This window comes from Nelusetta ayraudi, unplaced genomic scaffold (genome assembly GCF_046127955.1).
Source record: "Nelusetta ayraudi isolate G7.1 ecotype Tasmania unplaced genomic scaffold, CSIRO-AGI_Nayr_v1 ptg000034l, whole genome shotgun sequence".
Classification (NCBI taxonomy): Eukaryota; Metazoa; Chordata; class Actinopteri; order Tetraodontiformes; family Monacanthidae; genus Nelusetta; species Nelusetta ayraudi.
Window position 1 is genome coordinate 3440383 of NW_027466084.1, and position 25772 is coordinate 3466154.

A 25772-nucleotide genomic window follows, 5' to 3' on the forward strand; every position below is an offset into this window, starting at 1 on the left:
AGTATGGTAAGAAGTATTGCTAACCATCCCTCTGAAGCCAACATACTGTAATTATGGGTGGTGTCTTCAACAACCTACCTGAAGATCAGCCAGTTGAATTCAGTCTTGGGTCAGCATCGCTAACGCTAGCTATACCTGAGCTTATCAGCACCATTGGTACAGGGATTCCTTGGCCGCTTGCTTCGCAGCTCTGTGTTTTCTGACCAGTTGCTTTAAATCAGGGGTCCCCAAACTACGGCCCGCTGCGTGTCTCTGTCCGGCCCGCGTGAAGGCAGTCATAACCCCCCCCCCCCGGCCACGTAACTTTGCTCCGCCCCCGTTCCCCCGCTCAACAAAGAAATGCGGGGATGTTAGCACTATTTCCAACCAACCAGCATCCCATTAGTTTTGCTTGTAACCGCGCATATTTGCCAAGTTGCCACCTAAACTCGCAATCGTAGCGTGAGCTCGTGGTTGTGTGTTGGTGTTCAAGAGGAATACCCGCAATACCCTCGTTCTCTCTGATTGGCTTGAACTGAAATGTTACTTCACCTTAACCTCAGTCATCATTACTCATTCTCCTCCATCCCAGACGCACTGGGCTGTACCAACGTTCTATGTGCCTGGCTGTGGATGGAAAGTAACGATTCTGTAGTGATGTACCACCATCACCACAAAAACAGCATTTGGTTAATTGTAACGCCATAATTCCCAACATTATCATTAAGTCAATTTTTCACGGCACACCTAGCATGAGCTCATGGCACACTAGTGTGCCATGAGCTCATTGTTTGAAAAACACTGGTCTAAACCGTGGCAGACCCCTTTCTGATTGGGTCGCAGACTCCGGGGTCAGCCGGAGTGCAGGCACTCAGCTTGTCCGACCGAGATCCAGCCAAACCCGGAGCAACCGGCCGGGTCGGTGGCTGGGTGCTTGGCTTGGGGGCCGAGGGGGGCGGGGGTTGGTTGAGGATGGTGGGGAGGGGAGAGGGGGGGGGGGGTAAAGGGTCAGAGAGAAAAGCTTCCATCGCCACTATCACTGGGACTATTTATAGAGACGTTCACACTCAACAGGAGACGGGAGTTGAAGGAGACTGTCCATTATTCATCAGTGCCGTGTGTGTGTGTGCGTGTGTGTCAGCGCCGTCTACTACTCCGACTCTCTCAGTCGTTTTACTGTCTCTCAGTAACACCGTTTGCGTGTCTCCGCACACACACACACACACACTCACACACACACACACACACACACACGCACAGGCGTAGGCACACACGCCAACTCCTCTGAATGTCACTCGGTAACCATCACTGTGTGTGTGTGTGTGTGTGGTGGTGGGGGGGGCGTTTCGGTGTCACTGGCTCCCATTTTCAATCACCCCGCTGTGCCCCTCCCCCGCCCCCCAGCGGCGCCCCCAGCAGCCCCGACATGTCCATCCCTGTGTGTTTTCCTGCTCCGTTTCAATTATTCACGCCGGGGCCATTAACTGGCAACACTCGGCACCTCCCCGACGTCCCCCTTTACAATCCATACCCCCCCCCCCCCCCCACGCCCCCACCCAACCCAACCCAACACCACCACCCACCCTAAAAGGCCCATCAGGCTAGGTGGACAGGATAAGGTGGTCTGCGAGAGAGGGCGGAGGAGTCGCAGGCGCGTTTCGCACAAAGTGGCGGATTGCAGCGAGTCACTTCTCCGTGCACGGAGATGGATCACTCCCCGCCAACTTTTATTTTATTTTTTTTTTTCCGGGGGTGGTGGGGTGGGTTGAATTATTGAAAGCCCCCCCCCATCACCACCACCACCACCACCACCACCACCCGCTGGGACTCAGCAGAGCACCGTTAATGTGGACTATTCCAGGCTCTCGTGCCACAGGACAGAGCACACTGGGATTCAGCGAGCGGCGCAAACAAGCCGAGGTTGCCGGGTCACTTGTTATCATTGATAGCGTCACCAGGAGGAGCGCGAGAGTACGACGCCCCCGACGACTCTCCGGTCTCCGAACGGGAATCATTTGGCTATGGCGAAAAGGGGTCGGGTGGGGGCAGAAGATCGAAGATCTTTCAAACGACTTACAAATGACTGAACACGCGGTTCACTTGGCTATCAGCTCAGCAAAAGATTCAATTCCCATTAAGGCGACTCCAGTCAAGTGGTACTGCTCCATTGTGTGAAGGAAAAACAAAAAAAAAACAAAGTGCTCTTGTCTTGCTTGTCTTCTACCAACACCATGCCCCCCCCCACCCCCCTCTTGTTTTGCCCCCAAAAAAATCACAGCCAATGAACTCTGACCTCCCGCTGACAGTGCTGAGCAAGTGGATAAAGCAGCCAGCCGCCCCACGCACACACACACACACACACACACACACACACACACACACACACGCACACACACGGTGGTGCGCCGTATCTTTGTCATTTATCTAAATCCAAGAAATCAATTACAGCGCACAGTGGTTCCAGGGTGAGGGATTTGGGTTTTAATTTTCTCCTCACTCCTCGGGGCGCTGGCACAGGCCTTCTACCATGGCACCCAGGATTATAGGTTGAGCGGAGGCAAACAATTCCACGGATTTCCACCCTCCTTGCATACGAGCGGAAACGCGCCTTCTTTGCGTTTGTCTACGTCCCCCTCATTCTGGCCCACTACTCGCTCCGTCAAGGTTCTGATTATGGCCGCACCTTGTATGCGTTACTATAGGAATCCATCAAGAAAATGTATTTTTTTTTTAAAAAATCATCAACATTCAGGTCTCTTCAGGATTTTAGCAACCAGATGACAAAACAAAAAAAAATCTGACTGTAAACATGAATCCAATCTACCCTCTCCAGCAAACTACCCTCAGGTGAAATGACGGATCCAAGCACGTGCTGCTTACACTTTCACTTTGCAGTGTCAAGTACTTTGACAGAGCCAAAGGGGTAATTTGCCCTCTGTGTTCAGTGCGCAATGGTAGATCCAAGGCCGTGGTAGTTTAAAGGTGACTTTTCAGTCCATTTCATTTCAGCACTACAATTACAATACAATACAAAGTGACCGGTGAATATTGAATTTGCATGTGATATTGGACGGCTAATTACTCTGCGGTTGCAGGAAGGGAGGAGGTCATCCATCATTGTGTTCTTGAAAATGTTTCATAATCCAGGTGCAGGTCCGTTCGAAAAAGTACATTTTGTCGTTTTATTTTTAGGGGGTTAAAAAAAAAAAAAAAACATGTGGGAAGATTGAATCAATGGAAAAAGTGACATTTTGGTTGTTGTGTTCCCTGCTTTCCTCCATTGTGGTAGCCCTCCAGCAGTCAGACCTGACTCTAAAAATAGCTTCTTAGATGTTTTTTTTTTTTTCTCTCCCATCCTCCTGCTACCTTCCTGTTTAGGCACATTTTTATCAGTTTGAAGTTGGCATATTTTTCTGACAGCCAATTTCTAAGATAGGATCCCAATTTCCGACTGCGGAATTGCTCAGCTTAAGTGAGACCCCCTGTTCCGTCCAGATCGCAGGGGGGGAAAAAACACACAAAACAACCCAGAAAGCCGAAGTTTAGATGAACACCAGCCTCAGTTAACCCCCTGACATTATTCCATCTGGCTGTGATCATTTTAGATAGCCGCCACCTTATCGGAGCCTCGTGTTAGTGGAGGTGCGACTGACCCCCGCTCCCTTTTTAGTCTGCTTTCAATGTTCGCGTCTTCGCCGACAAACTGCTGGCAACCTCGGCTTTGGAAAGCGTGAGCAGGCAGGCCTGGATTTCTGAGGGTTGATAAGACCGGCGCTCGCTGCACTTTGTGGCCTCTGCTGCTTTGTTATCACAGTAAACACATACCTGAAAAGATAGCAAAGGAATTCTATACCCACCCGTGTGAAAGAAGAGTGGGGGCATGAAGGGCATACAGTCGGTATATTTGCACAGTGAGGAAAAACCCACACCGGTTGGCCTTGTCAAAGGTTAAGTGGGTAATATTTGGAGATTTTGAAAAAGAAACAGCGACATCAAGTGGTTACATTTCAGCGTATTTCACTCTCTCTCTCTCTCCTTCTCCTGAGCTTGCCAGTGAACTACGGTTCGGCCCTGCACACTCAAACCTGGATACCTTGACCACCTTCTTCTTCGTTGGGTTTTTTTGGAGACGCGAGTGCAAGATAGCAGCTAACTAGGAGCAAGACCCTATTGGCCCATTGCTATTGCTCTCTGCCCCTCCTGAGCTTGCCAGTGAACTATGGTGGCCCTGCACACTCAAACCTGGATACCTTGACCACCTTCTTCTTTGTTGGTTTATTTGAAGACGCGAGTGCAAGATGGCAGCTAACTAGGAGCAAGACTCTATTGGTCTACGTTTATTCTGATATATAAATTAGAACCATTCTAAGGTTAGGAAACCCAAATTGCTGGATACAATTTTATTAATGTATCTATGGGCTAAGCTTTTACCAATATAAAAATCGGAATTCAAGCCAAACGTTTCACACTGGATCTTTAACCCCTCTCACTATGATGTGCCGCATGGTTCAAAGCGCATGATGATTTTTTTTTTTTTTTTTGTGTGTGTGCGTGTGTTTTTCTACATGAGATGATAAGTGTGCAATAGAAATCGAAAAGAACAAGGATAAGGGGGTTTATCTCTGTCATTGTGCATGGCTGTTGGAGCCACAGCGTAGCCGACAGGTCAGGTTTCAGCCCGGCACTCGGCCGGCGGAAAGCTCAAATGATTGGAGTAGAATGGACTCAGGATTTGGAGTAGCGCTGAACTGCAGAGAGCTCTCCTGTTTCTCCGTCTCACGCTGATTTCCCAGATGCAAAGGCACACCCGCCGCTCACCCCCCCCCCCCCCCCCCCCCCTTCCGCCCCCCGTCCCCTTTTGGAAAATCCTGAAATTTCCTTTCAGCTCTTGTTTGTGAAGCGGGGAGGTCTTGGTAGTGGCTGCCAGTCCTGGGAAACAAGCATTGGTCCATGTGGGAGCCCAAGTTGCAAATTTTAAAGGAACAGTAAACAGAGAGGGACTGCAGTGTGTGTCAACAGGAGGCTCGAAAGGACACAAATCTGCTGCCGCGGTCCTGCAAAAGCAATAACACGACCAGTTAATGCACTCTCTCGTGCTTGACTTTTAAACACGCTCTCGCGGGACTGACGCGATGAGGAAAATGCTAACAAGGTGCTTGTGTGATGCGCAACTGCCTTTGAAGTGGAACTACTTGGTCACAAAAAGAAAGCATTTCAGGACGGTCTCCTGAACTGGAGAGACAAAATCAGCCAGGTAAATTATAGGAAAAAAGTCCAGTTTTTGAAAGTGTCGCTGCGATTATTATTGGGGGGCCAACGCAGCGTAGCACTATCGCCTCTCAGCGAGGCCGCGAGTTCGATGACTGTGTGTCGTTTTCACGTTAGCCTTGTGTCTGCGTGGGTTTTCTCTGGCCCAAAAGACTTGTGAGCGAAGGCAAATTCAGGAGGTGTGAACAAGTGCTTGTTTGTGTTTCTGCGGGGCCTTGCGATGAACCAGCAGCCTACCATCCCTGCCCCAAAGACAGCTGGGGTCGGCGCCAGCACCCCTCAACCTGGACACGTAGTCACTATTTCAGCAATAACCATAATATTTTGTGGTTTGGACCACTGGTTAAAGTTCAGGTAATTGAAGGGAACACAAGGAACTTTTAAGTATTTATGAAACAATGTCATGAGTCCTCTGATGATCATAAATGTACCCTAACAATAAATGAGTAGTCCCCTTTGAAACTGCTGCTGTTTTCGTGTAGTTATGATGAATGCCTGAAGCAGCAGGGTCTGAATCCCCATGAACTCAGGCGAAGCACTTGATTGAAGGCGGGCCGCTGTTCCCCTACATGGAAGCATTTTGAACAAGGGACTGGTTGCCTCACAGAGTTGGAGATTGCAGTTTGCGCTCGACTTGTAAGATGCAACAGAGTGAAAAATGTTGATACTTCAGCCTTAATTGAGTGAATAAAAATGACAAATAAACTGAGTCGGTGATTTGTGAAGGTAAGAGCATTAACCTCTACACGTGCTCGCTTGAGGTTAATTTGAATAACTTTGCTACATGAACAGGCAACGTTTGCTTCATTTTGCCATGAGTCTTGACCAGGGCTGGGCAAACTTTTGACGAGTTGGGCCGCAGCGGGTTCTAAAATTTGACAGGGGGCCGGAGCAGCAGCAGATGGATGGAGTGTTTTGGTGACCCACCTCATAGAAGAAGAAGAAGAAGAAGAAGAAGAAGAAGAAGAAGAATAAGAAGAAATATATCATGGGATAAGTTTAAAACGTGATTTAATGTGTACTGAAAAGGAACAAAAGCAAAGTTACAACAAAATTTGTGGCTTTGAAGCCTCACGGTATTTCGCTCTTTATTGAAATGACTTTGAAAACGCTGAGATAAAGGCTGAAATACAGCAGTTTTATGACTTACTAATTATTATTATAATTTCTAAAAATTCAAGTTCAGCGGGCCAGACAAAAACGCTTAACGGGCCGCATATGGCCCCCTGGCCGTAGTTTGCCCACCCCTGGTCTAGACCCTAGTCAGATATGAACGGTACCTGATCACGATCCATCCTCTGTGGCGTCATTACAGTTTCTGTCCAGACGTGTCGCTAGAATCTTCAAAAACTGAGACTTCTATATAGTCACCAAAAGGCTTAGCACACCTGTCTGTCTTATGAATATATTTTTATGCTTTCTTTGACTTTTATACTGTGCACTGATTGAGAATGGGAGGAATGTATTTTGTCTTTCTCTATGTGTTGTAGGATGATCGATAAATGAGCTACCCAACATCTAGCATATTACAGTAGCTATATAGCATATTGGCATGGAGTTAATATTCTATTTGCATATTTGGTTTGCAAGTACCGCATTAGCATACCCATTTAGTGATAGGAAAAAACAATCTTCGTCCAAGCATACCGTAGTATACTGCAATATTTTGGGTGTTTTTTTCTGTTTTTTTAGTTTTACAACCAGCATTCCTCGCTTAATTTCACATCCTCCTCCATCAGTACTGAGCGCAGCCAGTGTAATGTATGCAGAATTATAGTCTACATACTCTTAAATTTATGCAAAGGTTGTTCAGCTTTTATGTAAGGAGCTGTGTGAGGGAACGCTGTCCCAGTAAGTTTCATCCCATCCCGTGGATCTGTTCCATAACCTTGGAAGTCCATCACTTTGTTTTTGTTATTTTTGTCTCTCCTCTTCTTTTCTTTTTATCCTGTAACAAGGCTCTCCGCATCTGAGCTAGGTGAGCAGATTAAAGAACAAAAAAAAACAAAAAAAAAACAGACTTTCCCATGGGGTCAGCAGCACCGATTTCCAGCATCTCCTAATTGCCAGAAAAGGTCCAAAAAAGAAAACTGTAGTTGAACTCTACAAAACTCTGAAGAATATTTCTGCACACCTGCACACCAGTGTAATTGTACATCCCTTCAGTGAGTCCTCCTGACAGCTTGGTTAATGGCTGCTCGTGATCAGAAGGGTGAGATTGTGTCATGTCAACTCATCATGTTTATGCTTGGCGATAAATGTGCTCCAGGGCCCCGGTGGAGGTGAGGAGATGCTGACTCCCGACCAATCCCAGTGCCAGCAGCCCGGACTCCAGCACAGCTTTGTGAAAGAACATTTCCAGGCGCAGTACAAGTGAGTCTTGCCTTCGCAACAAACCACACTCACAGCCCCAGTAAAAGCAAATCCATGAATATCAGAATACATTTTCAGCAAGGTTCTTATGTTTCAGTCACTCCCGGCTATAAATTGTTTCCCCCCTTTGGGCTGTATTACTCGGCATATCGAAAATCAACGAGGCACTAGTAAGCAAGTACATCAAAACATATATTACAGGAGTCCAGTATGAAAAGGACTAAACAGTGGCATGGTTGTCAGCTAAGCTGAAAATGTTAGCGCTGGGCTAAATTACATGCTATCAACTGTCTGCCGAGTCAACCATGATCTCAGCGCACAGGATATGAATAACAACCAGGTCAGAAGATAAGCAAACATTTGGGGGGCCAACGTTCACTAAAGAACTGTACTTGTGTCTAGGTGGACCCAAGTTACTCTCTACGCAGTACTTTTTGTTGGGCCAATAAAATGCCCTGAACAGAGATTGGACGGAGTCAAATTTAGATGTCAAGTTCATCAACCTGCAACTTTTTGGGCAATGCAGGGACAAAAATCTCTTCTAAGTTGAAACACCAGAATGGCGATTCCATATTCCACCCATAAAAATGTTACAATATCTGACATGCAATGTCTGTATTGTGCTTTGTTTGTTTTTTTTTCTGAATTAAGATCACGGATTCATCATCCCAGGCAGTAGGAGGAAGAAATAATAATTGACTTCACGGTCAGTCCTTAGGTATTTACTGACTGATGGCGGATTGTCAGCTAAATTAAGACGGATGCTGCTTCCAGTTAAGCTAGCAGACAGCCAGATTTGTTCACATTAAATATAAAAAACAACATTTTTGGGAAAGTTGATGCCGATTTCAACAATTTATTCAATTTATTATCTGGAGTACATCAGCGCTTCCCTACAGCTCTACATAGTGTTGTCCTTGAACAGGTGTCAGTAATTTAACGACACACCTTTTGAAGGAATTGGTTCACACGACCCGGCTGATGTTCGCTCAACAGGCAAAGCACTCGGGGAGTGTTGGCTGGACCTGAGCCCAGTAATTCTACACCTCCCCCACCACTGCCCAGTAATTAGCTGAAAGGGCAGGTCAGGGTAGTAACCTATAAAAAGGTCTGATGATAAAGTGTCTTACTACTCTCATCTCTGAGCCTCCAAGGGACATGGAAACAGCTTCAGTGCTCGCTATTGTTCAGGGAGTTTTAACCTTTTGTGCTGGGTCAACTGAGCTAATTCGAGTTGTTGGCCAAGCCGCAATTTTTCATAATCTTGCATTGCAGCGGAACTGCTGTGCCCGCTGCCACGTGCAACACAAAATCAGCGTACAGTGTGTGATTACGTGTGATATCACCTCAGATGGTGTGAGATGGTCACGACACAAGCGAAGTGAGCTGTTTCTCAAGTTTATTAAAAAAAAAAGATTGACATTGCGAGGCGCAATCGCTTGCCATGGCTTTCAGTAGACGATAGATTCACTTACATACTGACACACAGAGGCTGGAAGGGATGACCTGTAGCTGTGTCATGAACTGTGTGCGGGCAAAAGGTCATCTTAGGAAACATCAGTGGCAGTTTTACCAAATCTGATTGGTAAACAAATGGAAATTTAAGTAGAACAGGTCCAGCGTGTAATATTTGGAGACTGTGAGAAGAAACAGTGACATCAAGTGGTTACATTTTAGATTGCAGCGCTCAGCCATTTCATTCTCCCTCTCCCGCGTTTGCCAGTGAGCTACGTTGGCCTGGCCACAAACTTGGCTTCTTCATCCACTTTCTTGTTCGTTGGTTTATTTGAGGACGCGAGCGTTCGCCCCAATTACGAAACCGTCTTTCAGGCAGCTGGATTGTCCACTCCAGGCTTCCTTATAAATATGGTGGTGCAAGATTTCAGCTAACTGGGAAGCACAACCCTTATTGATCTACGTATTCTGTTTTGTATAAATAAGAACAGTTCTATGTTCAATGAACTACTTTCATTGTATTGCAAGTATACACTTTTATTCAGTGTAGGGACAGTATATTAAAGTTTTACCAATCTTACCATCTTAAATCGAATATTACAAATAAACACACTGGACCTTTAACTGCAAATAGGTTTTGGCAAGAGTTTATTTAAACTCTGCATCCATTGCAGCTCCCTACAGTGCAACGATGCACTTCTCATGTAGGGCAAGAGCTGATTTGTCTGACTTGCATGTGATAGATAGAAGGTCCGTCAATTCACCCACCAAGTTTGCACGCATTCCATTTGCTCCTGACCTGATGGATATGAACTGAGGGAAGCAGGAAATGCTCCTTCTGTCTTGCTAGGTAATAAAAAAAAATGTATTGTTACAATACCACCACCCTTATATTTGGATGGGTTTTTTTTTTGTTTTGCCTTTACAAACTGTCTTTAAAAACTTTCGAAATGCACTTTCCGCAGCCAACTCTGTTGCTGTTAAATGTCTTCACGGCTTCTATCAGTCAGTCAACGGGGAGATAAAGAGGCCGTTAATGTGCTTCTTCTTCACTGTAATGAATGCATCTGTCAGCTGCAGCTGACGACGAGGGGGTGTCATTCAGATGTCTGGTATATCTTGCCAACTCATCCACCTGCCAAGTACTTTGCGGTAGGAGAGAACTCACAGGCATTTGCTGCGCGGTCAATGGTTTATACTTTGCGAGTGAAAAACAAAAGTAAAACATTCTGGACTGAACGGCTTGGTGGCCCATTCCATGTTGTCATTGTGTTGTCTGTAGGAGTTTGAGCAGTAGTGGTCAGGTGACGTAGAGTATCCAGCTGCTTTTAGATAGCAAAGAATGACTTTCGTCATTGCCAAACTCTAAAAGTGCTTGTCGCGCATGGGACACATCAAAGTGGCTGTGTTTCAGATTGCAGCGCTCACACTCCCACCCTCTCCCTCTCCCGAACTTGCCAGTAAACAACACTGCCTTGCTCACCCAAACCCGAATACCATGTCCAGCTTCTTCTCCTTTTAGTTGAGGTTGCTAGTGTTTATCCTAATTACAAAACGTGCTGTCAGGCAGCTGGATTGTCCACACCAGGCTCCCTTAGAAATATGGTGGTGCAAGTTGGCAGCTAACTGGGAGCGAGACCCTTATTGACCTATGTATATTCTTGTATGTATAAATACGAACCATTCTATTGGTAGGAAAACCAAATTACTTTTATTGTGCTGTGAGTATACACTTATTAATGTATTCATGAGCAGTATATTAAGATTTTAACAATATGAAAATGGGAAATCAGACCAAGTTTTACACACTGGACTTTTAAGGGGTTTAAGAAGCCCTGCTGATTTCCCTTTCAATAGCATAACTCACACATTTTCAATTGAACTGTGTTGCTATTACAAGCCAACACAGCTGAAATCACACTTTTTCCATTCTTATTTTAAGTTTCTTGTTGTTCCAGTTGCTGCTCTTCTCACATTAATGCAGCATTCCCACCTGGTTACCCTCCACCACCAGTTAACGTTTGCACCAGTCTTTCGGTCAGTTTCTGTAATGATGTTTCTTTAAGCTTGTGCGTCAAAACGCCTCATCCCTTTTCACCACTTTAGTCAGTCAGACAATCTTCCTCAAGTTGTTCATTTCAAACTCTCAGCTGTTGCTTCTGTGTCGTTCCCTCCGCCATGGAAAGCTCAACACAATCTGGACTCCATCCGCAAAAAACCGACTACCAAAGAAAACTGATCATCACAGTCTCCTATTTAACACAACAGACCTGATCTATGTTTTAATTAAATGGCTTTGTTTTATTTTTTTTTTCAATTAGTTCCAAAAGACTGAATTGTTTTCCTTTACTTCACCTTCCATCTGCCAATTCCTTTCAGAAATTGGCAGCTCTGTGTGTCGCGCACCAATTTATCTGCCCGTGCGCATCTTTTAATTGCTACTCTACAGTCAAATGTTTCAGCTGCGACATCTGGGCTGCGTCTAGACAGGAAGCTACGGTCCTTGTGGATTGGCAGGTGGAGTTTGTTCCTTTTCCTCCCCCCCCCCCCCCCATCCAAACACTATTACTGCTCAGAGGGAATTGGTGGGCTGAGAGGAAAGTGACAGGCTGTATATAGGATCGGGCCTACTGACATGCAGTAGATTTTACAGGTGAATTATATCATTACGTGTGTTTTTGTAAAGGGAAAAGAGCATGACATCCTCATGCATGACATGGCGTTGGAACATTTTAAATCAAGATTTGTGAATTTGAAACCGACTATTTTTCGACTGCGGTCCTTTCCCCTCCTCGCCGAGTCCCATCCACCGCCTGGGTGACTGTTCCCGACGCAGCGTCCGATGGGGATACAACAACTCGGGTTGACAGACCGGAGAATTATCCTTGTAATGGCCCAGTTTGTCACTGTGCAATCATCACGGCCATTAAACACGTTCAAACGCGTTAGATCCGGAAAAGGGAGAGCCAAGAAATCTCTGCGTTCATGCTATCTGTCACCGCACGCTGGATGATTCAATCCGTGGCGAACTTTTACACAGGCCCGCGATGCACGTCTGTATTTATACTCAAATGGTTATGAATGGCGGAAGATGATGGCGACCTGTTCATAGTTTGGCTATTTTAAAGGAAGCCAGTCTGGGATCTCTCTGATGCTTTTTTTTTTTTTTTTGGCTTAGTCACAGGTCAGTTCCGTGGAGACCCTCGCCTGCGAGCGCAGCCGAGTGACCTTCGCAGCAGTCCTATCTCCTGACTGCTTCGCTGTTATTCGAGCTGGATGACTGGGTAGCTGGTAGCAGTACGCGGTGTCTTTTGCACCTGATAAGAACGACAGCCGTGGACACGAGTGCACAATTTACGCGGTCGAAGTTGAAAGAACTTCATTTTACGGAAGGTTTGCCAAAACGTGGGCAGGCGTCGTTGCACAGCCCAACCAGTGACGAGGCTTGATCCACTGCTGAGGATCGTGTCAGTCCATTTAGCGTGTTTGGCTGATTGAATATGCAGATGCAGGCGTTTCCATAGGTAAGCAGGTCACAAAGTACAAATACTTTGCAAGAACTCAAGATTTTTCAGGTATCTGTACTTTCATTTCTTTTTTTCCCTTCTTCCCTTCCTAAACAGATGTACTGTATGTACTTCCTACTGCTTGCACTGGAGAAACATGCTTGTGGATTTTGTTCAAAAGGGTTTTAAAGAAATAAACTCTTAATAAATTATTTTTAATTGGAAGAACTAAAATTCTGCTGTAAAAATAGGAGAGAAGATCAGTTTTCTGGAGTGACCTTTAAAAAAAATGTTCAGTTTTAAGTCTAAATCACAGTCAAACAAGTTTCCATACACAATCCCTGGCCCATTTAAGAACGATTAATACATTTATAATGTTTTTAATGTGTATGTAAACCCATTCACTTTTGGCCATTTCGACATTAGTAAGAAAGAACTCTTTGATCAAACAGTGTTTTACAGTGTAAAAACAACTTCAGCAATGTTACATTTAGTCTTACATTCTTGTGTCTGATAAGATGCCTCTGGAAATGATCAGATATTGCGCCTTTATTTGGATGCCTATATGGGGGTTTAACATCCTCATAGAATGATATGTCAAAGAAAATGGTGCTGCTTGTCGTGTTGTCATTTTCACCCCAACGTGTCCCCTTTTTGGATAGAGACGTCCTGGTGATGCATAGTTAAGGCGGGGAAATGTCGATAAATAAATAAACATCTATTATCAGTGTCCCTTCAGCTTGGCTCCGTCCCACGTACCTCTCAGCCCATTGCACGCGTCCTCCATGAGAGCGTCGCCATAATATCGCCTCATCCTTGGCTGCTCTTCGTGTGTCTGCAATGACTTGCAGCAGTGCAGAGCACATCTACGTGTAAGAGGTGCCCGGGTGTGATTTGTATGCATGGAGCGCCGTCGCCCTCACTGTTTCCTGGCGAGAATAAGACATCCGTAGGGCTGCCATTCCGCTATGCCAAGGGGGGAGAGATCCACTTAGAGCCAGTGTCAGCTGGTTTTACTTGAATAGAGCTTTATTTACTTCCCTTCACTTCCCCCGACTGGGCTTGTCAGGTGCCTTTCTGAAAACACAGTTTGATAGCTTTCTGGATTCCAATCCAGACGTGCAAGCTGTGATTTTAGCCTCAGACAGAGAAATGTTGGAGTTGCAGTCTCGTGACGCAAATGAATAAAGGTGAACATTTGGCTCGTACGCATGTATGACTTTTGATCAGGTTTTGGCCTTTTCCCGAACATAACCAGGAAGAGCACACAGTAGCACAAGTAGATCTGCTGCGTCAGACTGAGACGGTGGTTTGTCGGAGGACACGAGAGTGACACTGAAGTGTCAATCTCAGTCTTGTACAAGTACAAGAAGATAACAAAACGTACAACGATAGGGGCACATGACACATAGAACACATTGGTAAGCTGACGTTGACATTTGAGTGTTGTGTTCGGGTGATAAATTTCATTTTCAGTGTCTCATCATCCAGCAGTCTCTACTGTTTGAACTGCACTCAGTTCAAAACGCCGCCACTCAGCTGCTGATAGTGTTACGGCCACCCGCCGTCTCATCTCCTCCCGCTGTGCCGTTCACCTTCTGCTTGTTAAATTATGTTAATTTAGGTGTGCCGGCGCCACAAAACCATTGGTGCCCGCTTGTCCCGCTTGCTGTCATCACTGTCCGCCTCTGATTGGTGCGCTCAGTCCCGCTCTCAGTCCTCGACCCCACCTGCAGTCTGCCGCTCAACCGACCACACGCGTCCAATCACAGGACAGCCTCCTACTTATGCCTCGGGGCGACTGAACACCCAGCCAGTACGCCTACTACCAGCGCACCGTGAACTTGTATTGTTGTGAGCAAACTACGTTAGAGCGACCAGGGGCTAGATTTTATGTTCTATCTTTTCTTTTGAGCTTCGAGCCAACCTTGATTTTATTAGTGCCCTTTATGTTTTGGTTTTATAGAGTAGATAGCGAGGATTTCTTTTCCCGTTTTGACATCTTTTGTTCTAAATAGATAGCTCCTGTTTCCTTTTGACGAGTCTCCTTTTGTTGTCCCTGGTTATTGATGTAACAGCACCAGTTGGTCACCCTAAGTTGTAGTTTTGCCTCGTTTTCTTTGTTTGTTCAGGATAATAAAGCCTATTTTAATCTCTTACACCTACTTGGCGCCAGATAAGATCTTTATGTTACGACGTTTCTCCTTTTAAAACATCTCGAGCCGGTCGTAACAAACCGGAACACCCAAGCGTCAACATATCTCATTTGTGATTGTTTATATTGGTTGTATATGGGTAATACAGTGTTTTCAGGAGTTGAGCAAAATTAGCTTGCAACAAGACAAAGGATTACCTCACAGTCATATTTTTGCAAAACATAAACTGAGCCCTTCCTTTCCCTTCAGTCTGGGTTTCTCTGTTTCTTTTTGGATACGCCACCAGGTGAAATAAATATTTCCTTCTGTGGGGGAAAAAAAAAAAATGCAGTCATAAACATGGTGGACTTGCAGAAAGGATGGAGAAATAAAGGAAGCGCTCTCTACGTCTGGATGCGTCCAGCTTGACTGATCCGCGCTCAGTCAAACTTTAAGCCTGCGATAGCGAATCCTGTCATCACTTGAGCGTCGATGATCATCTTGAGTGATGCAACAAGACGGAAACTGCCTCTGCTGGTCCCACTTACGGGGCCGCCCCCATCCCAGGTGGGATCCTCCTGCTACGCCCCCCTACCACCACCACCACCACCATCTCAGCAAGTTACATCACTCATCCTTCCCATTCGCACACTTGGATCAAGGGGTGTGTGTGTGTGTGTGTGTGTGTGTGTGTGTGTGTGTGTGTGTGGAACATGGTGTTCACTTGGACGCTATTGTTCACTTGTGTAACGAAATTAAGCAATCTCCTTTGCTGCCACTCTCACTCAGGAGGACTTTGAGATTAATCTGAACTGCGTCTGTGTCAAGTCAGCACGGCGGCCGTTCTCGGAACTAACGCTGCCGTGTGCTTCCTGTCCCTCAGGTGCTCGCTGACGTGCCCCCACTGCCTGAAACAGAGCAACACGTTTGACCCGTTCCTCTGCATCTCACTCCCCATCCCCCTGCGACAGACCAGGTGAGTGCTCCTCGCAAACTACATCTGTCTGTATTCACACCAGAAATATTCGTTCTAGGATGTTTTGCTGTTATTGGAGCGACAGTGTTCCATACAAACCTACTATGGGGACCAAATTTAACATGACATCAGACAAGATTATCATATATATATATATACATATATATATATGTATGTATATATGTACGCACACACACACACACACACACATATCAAAGGAAGCTATATATATATGTATATATAGATATATATATACACATGAAGTATATTTAAAGGTGGAAGTGGAATTGGACAATATGTACCCTACCTGGTGTGGTTACAAAACTTGTGAAAACTGCTTTTTTTTTAGCTGTTTTAAATCGTAACATTCACTCAAAGCATGACGCCGGCGGGTCCTGCCTCTGGTCTATTCTTCTTCTTTTTTTCATCCTGGGCTGATTCTGTGTCATTGCCTCCTACAATGTACAGTATTGCCCCTTTTAGTTAAGGTGGTCTTCCAATATTCATAATGTAACCACTTACTGTAGTGAGCGCGGAAAGTTTGAACATGAACTTCCCAGGCCATAACCATCCAATGCTGGCTCCCAAAGTGCTCCACATGTTGTCCATCAGTGGTTAAGTGCCTGCTGCTTCCAGCATGGCCCTCGCCACCATATACACCAATACTTTTGATCCAGTGCACAATGTGTGTTTTACAAACCAGTTGTGGTAAAAAATGTGTGAGGAAAACATCAAAAATTCTCTTTTTCGAACAGATACAGTGTCTTTTCACGTGCTCGGAATTTGCTCCCCTTGTGGTCCAGGTAATAACACTCCTCAGAAAATGTCAGACACCTAGATCGCTAACATCTGGAGTCTGCAACCTCAATGGGTCCATCTTGCAAACCTGATATCTAATTAGTTTTAAGCCAGTCAAGGGTGGCATTTGCTTAACGTGAGTGCCTTTTCGTTAATAATGGCGTGGGAGCTTCAGCGACGGGCAGTTTTGTGGGAACCAGCAGCGTTAACCTCATCATGAAAACACTTTAATCATGCGAAAACATGGCTTTGCTCTTGACACAATGTGATTTGGTCTAAGTGTGTTTGTCCAAACTCAGATGTCCTTGTTTTTCAAAGGAAGCTACATTTCCCACACATTGCGTTTGGGACGTTTTCTAAAATATGGAAAATATATCCCATATGAGAAACACCCCATCATTTTTTCATTTACTTCAACCTGAGGCTTGATCAAACTGTCATACTGCTCAGTGCCGCAGTGAATAAGCATGGAAAGTCACAGTGGACGGTTCATCTAAAGAATTGACTCGTCCGGGCTAAATATAAATACTATAATATTAGGCTAAAATGTAGTACAGCTCCAAAGTATTCCTTGACTGAAACACGCTGGTGCTATTTTAAGGGTTGCTCGGCATTCTACCTGCGAGTCGTTGACCTCCTTTCAGATTTCCGTGCTTTGAAACGGTGCGTGGAAGTTCAGCCGTCATCCCCCTGGCAGGCAAGGTGAGAGAAATTGCTTCTGAATGGATAAACAGCAGACGAGGCCGATTGGCTGTCATTGCAGGCACTTCTCAAGATGCACATGCGCGTGTGTGTGTGAGAAGCTCGCCGCCGCCTGTAAACACACGCTGTTTCTGTGCAAACAGGGAGATCTGCCACTTGACAATCACATGTATCAGGAGTGGGTTTTCTTAGATTTTCTGCATTGCTGTGTCGTTGGCTGAAGCTGTTACTCACATCCAGACACTGAGAATTTTGAAGAACGTCGCAAAGAAATTCTGTGTTTAACATGTGTTGAAAAGAAAACTGCAATTTTGCGAGTGGAAAAGGGACATTGGTTTGGATGAGAGCTTGAAAGCTTAAAGGAATAGGACACTCAATATGAATTTGTTTTTGTGTTTAGCTCAATGGGGCTCATTGTGGTTTACTACTGAGCAATGAGAAATGCTCATGTGGTTCAAATCAACCTCACAGGGGGGAAAAAAACGGTAAATTGTTCCTTACTTTTAACGTTGGTGCTTAAAAAGCAAAGTTTTGATTTACTGTATAACTTTTTCCTATTGTATAAATTTTCAAGGGACACTAGAAAAAAAAAAAGAGACATTGTGCTTGGTTTTTAAGAAACAGCCAAACTGTTTCTTATTCATTCCATTTAAATTCCTCAAATAAACCTACGGAGAAGAAGGTGGACAAGGTATCCAGGTTTGTGTTCACAGGCCACTGTAGTTCACTGGCAAGCGCAGGAAAGGGAGGGTGAGAGGGTAAGCATTGCAATGTAAAATGTAACCCCTTGATGTCGCTATTTCTTCTCAAATCTCCAAATATTACACACGAGACCTTTCAATTAATTTGAAAGGGAACCAAAATCAAAGTGAATCATGACCTTTGGACAAAAACAAAAACAAACAACGAAAACAGCGCATTGAAATGGGAGTTTTCTCTCGCACAGTCATAATTCTCAAAGCAGCCCAAGAAAGGAGCGGACGACCGCCAAACGGGGCTGTACCACCTTTTCTTTTTTAAGAGTAAGGTTCTTGACTGGTCATATACGTGCAGGGTACAGTGAGAGTTCGCCTCTGCATTTAATCCGTCGTCTGATGAGCAGTGGGCAAGCACTGTGCAGCGCCTGAGGAGCCGATCCAGATCTTTATTAGCGCTTGGTGAAAGGCTGGAATTAATTCGCTTCAATTGCTGCGGTGTGAATGCAGATATGCATTCTGCCATTCAAGGTCCTCTTCCCCTGCTTTGTTTCCTCAATACTCAGGTTCTTTCTTTTTATATTAATACGTCATTTTTTTGGTTAATAATAAACAATTACCCTTTGGGAATTTGGCCAAACCGTCTGGACTCTAAGATGACTTGGAATCGGATGTCCTTTGCCAGCATCTTGCACTTTTTACTCAATCAAAAGTGTAGTAAACAGGAATTTAAAAAATAAAAAGCAGGAATTTCTTTCCTCCAGTGCTTTACCTCGCCCATTCTGAGTGTCATTAGCTGTACCCCTCAGGTCACACACACACACACGCACACACACACACACACACACACACACACACACACACACACAGGTACCTGGCTACATTGCACTCCATCTCCTCAGTGTGCTGTTATTCAAAGGAACCATTCTGCCCCCAGCACCCTGCTCATGTCAGCGCTGCCTCCAGAGAGGTCAGAGCCAAGTGTTCCATATTTTTAAAAATGCAACAGAGATTCCATTATTTGGCCCACATAAAACTACGTCCTAATGATCCATTATTAATGTTAAAATGTATTGATTTATTCATGAAAGTCTTCTTTTGTGCCTTCCCGGGCCATGGAGGGGTCTGCCGCTTGGAGCGGCAAATGAAAATAGAAGCTGTTCTATTTCGTGTCTGCCATGATTGTGTGTCTTTATGTGTGGCAGGTCACTTTGTGTGATTCTGGTGTTCAGCGCCAAAGGACAGAGGTTCCAGAGGGTTGGGCTGGCTGTGCCCCTGTTTGGCTCGATGGCCTGCTTGAGGAGGACGGTTGCCAACGAAGGGAAACTTTCTCCAGACCAGGTAAAATAATATATTTGTGTCTTCCTCTTTGTGATAAACTTTCTATATATAACTTACTATCCAACCCCGTTATTAAGTTAATTAAGGCTCTGTTCCATGCAATTTTGAACTCTTGACCTTACTGATCCAACTTGGTGAACCTCCAATAGAATGTGTTTTTAGCCTCTTTTAATTGCATTGGGTTTGATGTCAAACAAACAACAGCATCTTTCAGTTGCGAGGAAAGAACAGGCTGGCTAGCTCGGCTTGCTAGCTTAACACGTTTGAAGAATTTAATAGCATAAGCTCATCGCATTGCATTCTTTTAAAATCTCATATTGTCTGTATCCCCGTGTGTAATACAGGCCAATGGGACTATACAGCTCTGTCTTTTAGACAAACCAGATCAAGTTTGGAGAAAAATGGAGGATAAAACAGAAAGCGTGCCACATCTGCAAGAGCAAAGATGGGCAGTAAAGAGCGGACAATTTTCCTGCTAAATTTAGAGATTAGTCTCATGCAGAAATGAAAAACCAAAAACCAGTCTCTTTGGAACTCAGATCACCATTGTCTTGTTATACCATTGTGAAACCCTCAGTGTGGGTGGTACAAGTGTGGTCACGGTGATTTTGGTCCTGGTTGCATGCCACTCAGTTGAACTCACTCGCTCTTGGAGGAATTCCTCCTTCTGCAGGATAACTTTTGAGTTACCCTGAGGCTGGTAAGATACAACAGGGCTTTTTTTTTTATAGAAGTTAACCCGAGTCTTTTTCGTTTCGTTTTGCTTTTTCGTGCGTGTGTGAATTTGTGTGTGCCCAGGTGATCCTCACTGAGGTTTACTCCATCGGCTTCCGCCGCTCCTTCTTCGACGAGGACGATCTGAGCAGCGTGGCTGAGAGCGACGTCATTTATGCCTTCCAGGCTCCGCCCCTCTACATAAGAGGGGGCTCAGCGCGAATTTCAGGTAACCGCCATGGATGTATTGTGAGAACTGGATATCGGACTCGCCCTTCGATGAACTGGCGACTTGTCCAGGGTGTCACTCTGCCTTCGCCCTATGGCAGCTGGGATGGGCTCCAGCAGACCCCTGTGGCCCAAAGTGCAGGAAGAAGTGGGTATTGAAAATGGACGGAAGGCTACTGGACTGCCAATGTGGCGGGGTGGCGATTTATCCCAGTGGTCACTCGAGGTACTGCAACCAAAAATCATTCGGCCCTAAAAGCGTTTTCCTCAATACAACAATCGAAGCCTCTAAAATGGTTAACAGAATGCGTCTGACCTGAAACACATTTTAATAAATCTTTCTATTGTACACCATTGTTCATAAGTGTGCAATATGCGGCCATCATAACACAAGTTGAATGCTTTAAAATTGCTCAAATGTAAACACTTCTAAAACAAAGCTTTGTATTATGGTCCCACTTAGTTGTGTTGTGCTAAACCAAAACAGAGTGAACAAAGCATCATGGTTTATATTACAGGCTCTTTAAAACAGCCTATTGTTCGTGTGTTCACACTTGGACTTCTCTAAATCACTTCTAATTAGACAATGGAAATGGTTTTTCATTAAACACCAAAATGTTCCCGTACTTGTTCAGCACATCTTGACTGATTTTCCTGCACTCAAGATGATCGCAGAGCATTCAAGACAACTGTTTCGTAAAACTGGTCATAAAGGAATCCAATGCAAAAATGAGTCGGTGACTCCAAACCTTTGAACGATACAACGATACACAGCACAGTTTGAGGTCATGGACTTTAAAAATTAAAAAGGCCAGAAAATCCCCAGAAGAGAGTTTATTCCCAGCGTGACGTCTCGGCTTGCTCTGATTGGCTGGTGTGTCTGGATGCGTCACAAGATGCACGATGGGAAGCCGAGTAACCCGGAAGGCATCTTCCAAACAGTTCTACCGTGCGCGCTAGCTAGTGACTCCATTGAAATGAATGGGTAGTTACTCTATTGGCAACCGCATTAACAAGGAGTTTGTGGCCGTGTCCGTCGTGCCTCGTTGGCTTTTTCAGAATAACCTGCTGTTGGTCGCCGTTAATATTCACCCCTGCTCCAGTGCATGGGGCGTGCACGACTTTTGTCCGTGTGCATTAGTTGCGCGAGGCACCTCGTCGCGAGGCGCACCAGCCTCGGGGGAGCACATTAAGGAGTGTGCATCCACATACTGTAAAGTCTCTGTGAATTACAGCCCCGCCTTGCAGTCTCACCCCCTACCATCCCCCCCCCACCCCCACCCCACCCCCCAACAAACCCCTGCAGTTTTATGTCTCCATTCCGTCTCTCCGCCGGTGATTTAGAACCTGCGCTCGCAGAGTGCTCGGGCGCCGCTCGCCTCCCTGTCCGCGCTGGAAACAAATAGTTGCCGCTCGGTCGTCCCCTCGGAGGGCCGTCGTCAGGTGACGTCCCGCCGACGCGTTCAAAGTGTGACATTTTACCGCCGCAATTTACATCGTTCGGCTGAGCTTGGGGGGGGACTCCATCGCCGGGCCAGCCTGCGGGCGTTGATATGGAAACTGGACATGGCTGCTCAACACTCCTCTGCTCTTTGTGCACGCTGTGTTAAGCAAGGACCAGGACCAGGCACATGCAAACAGAGGTTCGGATTCAAAGTGGTTGTTGTTACTGGCTAAGCTGCCGCTAAAACGGTCTGCGAAATATACCTGTATATAGGAATACTGGCGTAGTTAGCATAGTTTCCTAAGTCATATTTGAATGTTTTCGGAAAACAAGAAAAAACTTTTTTTTAGCAAGCACATTGCTATTTTTTTTCAGATATCACAATATGGCCAAAAAAATGACTGAGGCAATTATGCTATGAGGCTAACTTAATATATATATATATATATACATATATATATATATATATATATATATATATATATATACATATATACACATATCCTCCTGTATTCCGCACACTGCGCTAAAATATTATCCTGAGTTAATAGCCGAAACCTCAGTGCTTGTGATGTCAACCTCTCTCGCCTCATCAGCTTGTGTATCTGCTCCTTTAAAGCAAACAATACGAGAAGACAGGAAAAGGCAATGGAAGTTTGGTTCGTAACGTTATCAAAAAAGGGGAACGCGTTACATTGTGGAAATGACCGAAGCAACACCCCTCAATTGCTTTCTGCAAAGCAACACCCCTAAATTGCTTTCTGCCTCACTGTTTGCGATGAGTCACGGCTCTAATGTGAAAACAGCTTATGGGACGTCATCATCAGACATGGCGCTATATAAAATGCAGCTTTCATGACAGCACGCGTGTGAGAGTCCAGTCGTGACCTTGATCCGTGATGCTCACAGTCTGTCCAGACGGCATTAAGATGCATTAGATGGGCCACTTTTGTAATCACTAAATCCTTAAGCCCCCAAATTAGAACCAAACAAACCGTTTAACGCATGCACGTTACCACAGCAACACCCAAGAATGGAGAGTGAAAGATCGAAGCAAAAAATTTCGACACCTGTTTTAGGCGACATGTCACCAATCTGTAGACGCTGTGCATACAGTTGTGCTTTTGTTCCGCTTCTCAGAAAGCCAGAAATACAGACACAGAAAACAGGAACACAGAAAAGATTGGACACATCATCATCCGACGCTCTTATCTTGGTTTATGTTGGAGACTGGAGATGAACTTAGCGTCAACAGCCTCAAGTTCTGTATGTTCATGTTCAAAGTGGCCAAGATCAGTTTGAACTAAAAAAGACAGACGGACGGACGGACGGACGGACGGACGGACGGACGGACAGACAGAAAGAAAGAAAATCTCTCATCTTTAAACCCACAAAAACAAGAGCCTGCATGCAAGTTGCTGAATTACACATTCGACTCTTGCAGTCTCTGCCAGGGAGCCGGGTTTTCAAACAGCACTTTGGCTCTCATTAGGTTTGCAGCAGAGCGAAGCAAAGTAGCTGTAAACTTTACAAGGACCATAAAACAGCATCACTGCTGTCTATGTTTCCCCAATGTATCTATTTATGTATTTATTGAGAAAGAAATCCGTGGAGATTTTATTTTGGAAAAAAAAAAAAACGTTCAAAATCTTATTGCCATTTATTATTTTTTATTTCAAAAATGTATTCCACAGGGTTGTTTTTTTTTTTTTTTTCACATCTGTCTGACAAACGTGACACAACTACAGGCCACCATACATTTCCTGTGTGGAGGGAACAAGTGTTTGCTCGATACATTTTCATGGATATTCCACTCCAGTTGTCTCCTGCGCCAGCCTTATTGCTGTTTGCACAGAGTTTAAATCCGCTCAGCCTGCCTGCGCTCACTGGCACGGCGGCCACCAGACTGGAAGACCCGCTTGGGGCTAGCACACGTCGCAAGTTTCCAATGAAGATAAATGGCTTCCAGACTCTGAGAATAGGCACCCATAGTTAATAATGTTGAATGTTGGCTTGCAAGTACATTTTTTAATTTGCAGAATTTATATGGCAAAAACAAACGCGGTGATTGTTACCAACGATCAGTGAGGCATTTTATTGTTTTCTGACTCAAAGCCGCTCGCAGCCGCAGGTGAGCTCTGCAGCTACACATGCTAACAATTTCACCATTGATTTCACAGAGTGGTAAATGCACAGGTCACAGCTTGTCCACTAGAGTGTTTTGGAGTCGTTGGTTTGTGCATTTGATGAGTAATTGTGAATAAGTAAACACATAGATTTTTATAGAAGTATTTATGGGAAGTATGTTAAGCTTTTACCAATATAAAAATCATAAATCAGTGGCTGTACCACTGACTGTACCATTTTGTTTGGTGTCTCATATGGATTTGAATCTCAAAACAACAGGCTGATAATTAAAGAGAATGCACTGACTCATATGACTACAGGGATTATGGGAAGTGTTGAAGTATCCATTTTAGCGATCATACCACATTTCATACACAAGGCAACTCAATGTGCTTTCCATGATTAAAAGTTTTAACACTGTGAGAGCACTTAAAAAAAAAAAAACAAGGAACACAGCTTAGTTTAAAATGCATAAATAGAGCAGTGATAAAGGAGAAAAGATGATAATGAGATATAATAAGATGAGCAAAAGCACTCAATCATAAGCATAAGTGAAAAGAAGAGTCTTTCACACACATTCACACTTGGGGCGGACTTCACTTTTGTTGGCAGTATGTTCCATTTGTGTGCAGCTCCACTATCAGACCTGAGGCTACAGATCTCAGAGTCCTACTATTATCCGTTATTTGAACTACTAATCATATTGCTTATTTTTCGGGTTTTACATTATCTTACATCTCGGTCTTAAATTATAAAGCACCAGGCCCGAGCATCCAGTGAAAAAGATGTATTTCCTTTTTCTGGGCTCAGCTAGTGAATAAGCAGAAAGTCACTGCTGGGAATGCTGATGCCAAGAACGACGCTTGAATGCTGGACCACCTGCCAAAGAATATTTGGAAGTAGATAATTGGCTCCTGCAGTGGAGTATACTTTTCACATCATTTCATCTCCGTTACAGAGGAAAGGTTCAACCTCGGCTACGGTCTTCGTCCACATCTCGCTGAAGTGAGATCATCTTTTGACTGCGGTATAAATATGCACATAAAGATGGCCGTCTTTCTTGGCTGTTGCAATACAGCGTAACTTGAAAGACGTCTTCGTGGGGTCAAGGGGCTCTGGCTCCAACGTCTTCCACATTTCTACCGAAAGAAATAAGAGTCACTCTCTCAACCCTAGTGTTCAATAGGTGGGGTTTTTTTCCAACAAGTTAATTAAGGCAGGGGGGGAAAAAAATACATGGAAATGTTGGAGTTCAATCAATCTGTCAATGACATTTTATTGGCATACCCCAAGTTTATGAATACATTGCTTTACATCCTCTTCTGAAAACACCCTCTACCATTCAGACCTTCAAATCAAGAGAGGAAAAACTGTTAAAAAAGAAAATTTAAAAAAGAAATCTAATTGAAAAGAAAAAGAAAACTCAGAGAGATCTGTAAACAAGGGATCCTTCTCTCTTGAGAACATTTGGTGTCACATACATAGAACACAACGGCATGACAGTAATGGGCAGTACATAGAATGGGATGGGATGTTGCAGAAGTCCATATGTCCTGAAACTATGTGTGAGTGCGCAAGTCCAGAAGTGTGTGAGTAACGACTCAAGTGTCTTCCGGTTATGCAGATGTAAGCAACAAGGAGCTGATGATGAAGCTACATCACTGGCTGGATGGCAGGTGACACAAGCTCAGAAATAATTCTACTTAATTACTAAACTAAGTAATTGACACCAGGGTCACTTTGATTTTTCAGCTCTGAAATTTTTCATCTTGCCAATTTCTTGTAGAAAAAGTTGTTTTCAGTCGCTCTGAAGATTTGAGTGGATTCAATAAGAAAGTGTTTCATTTCCCCGGATGCTGCACCGTGCACGGCATCCCAGTCATTGAAGTCTCAAGTACACACGTGTCCTCCATACATCAACTGGTAAACAAGGTAAGACGCAACAGGAGCGGTGATTAATATCTCAAAACAGTCCAGTGTTTGACAGCAAGCTATAAAAAAAGTTATTTAATCCTCCCTGGTGTTTGAGTA

The 25772-nt window shown here is 44.7% G+C and overlaps 1 protein-coding gene across 1 annotated transcript in view; it reads left to right on the plus strand.

The window, feature by feature from the left end:
* LOC142892375 (ubiquitin carboxyl-terminal hydrolase 43-like) overlaps window positions 1-25772 on the plus strand; it is a 65764-nt gene that overhangs the window by 20128 nt on the left and 19864 nt on the right. The window contains exons 3-6 of the mRNA XM_076032512.1: window positions 7517-7620; window positions 15600-15692; window positions 19093-19228; window positions 20027-20171. Of these exons, the coding sequence (XP_075888627.1) occupies window positions 7517-7620; window positions 15600-15692; window positions 19093-19228; window positions 20027-20171 (478 nt within the window). The remainder of the gene's footprint in view (window positions 1-7516; window positions 7621-15599; window positions 15693-19092; window positions 19229-20026; window positions 20172-25772) is intronic.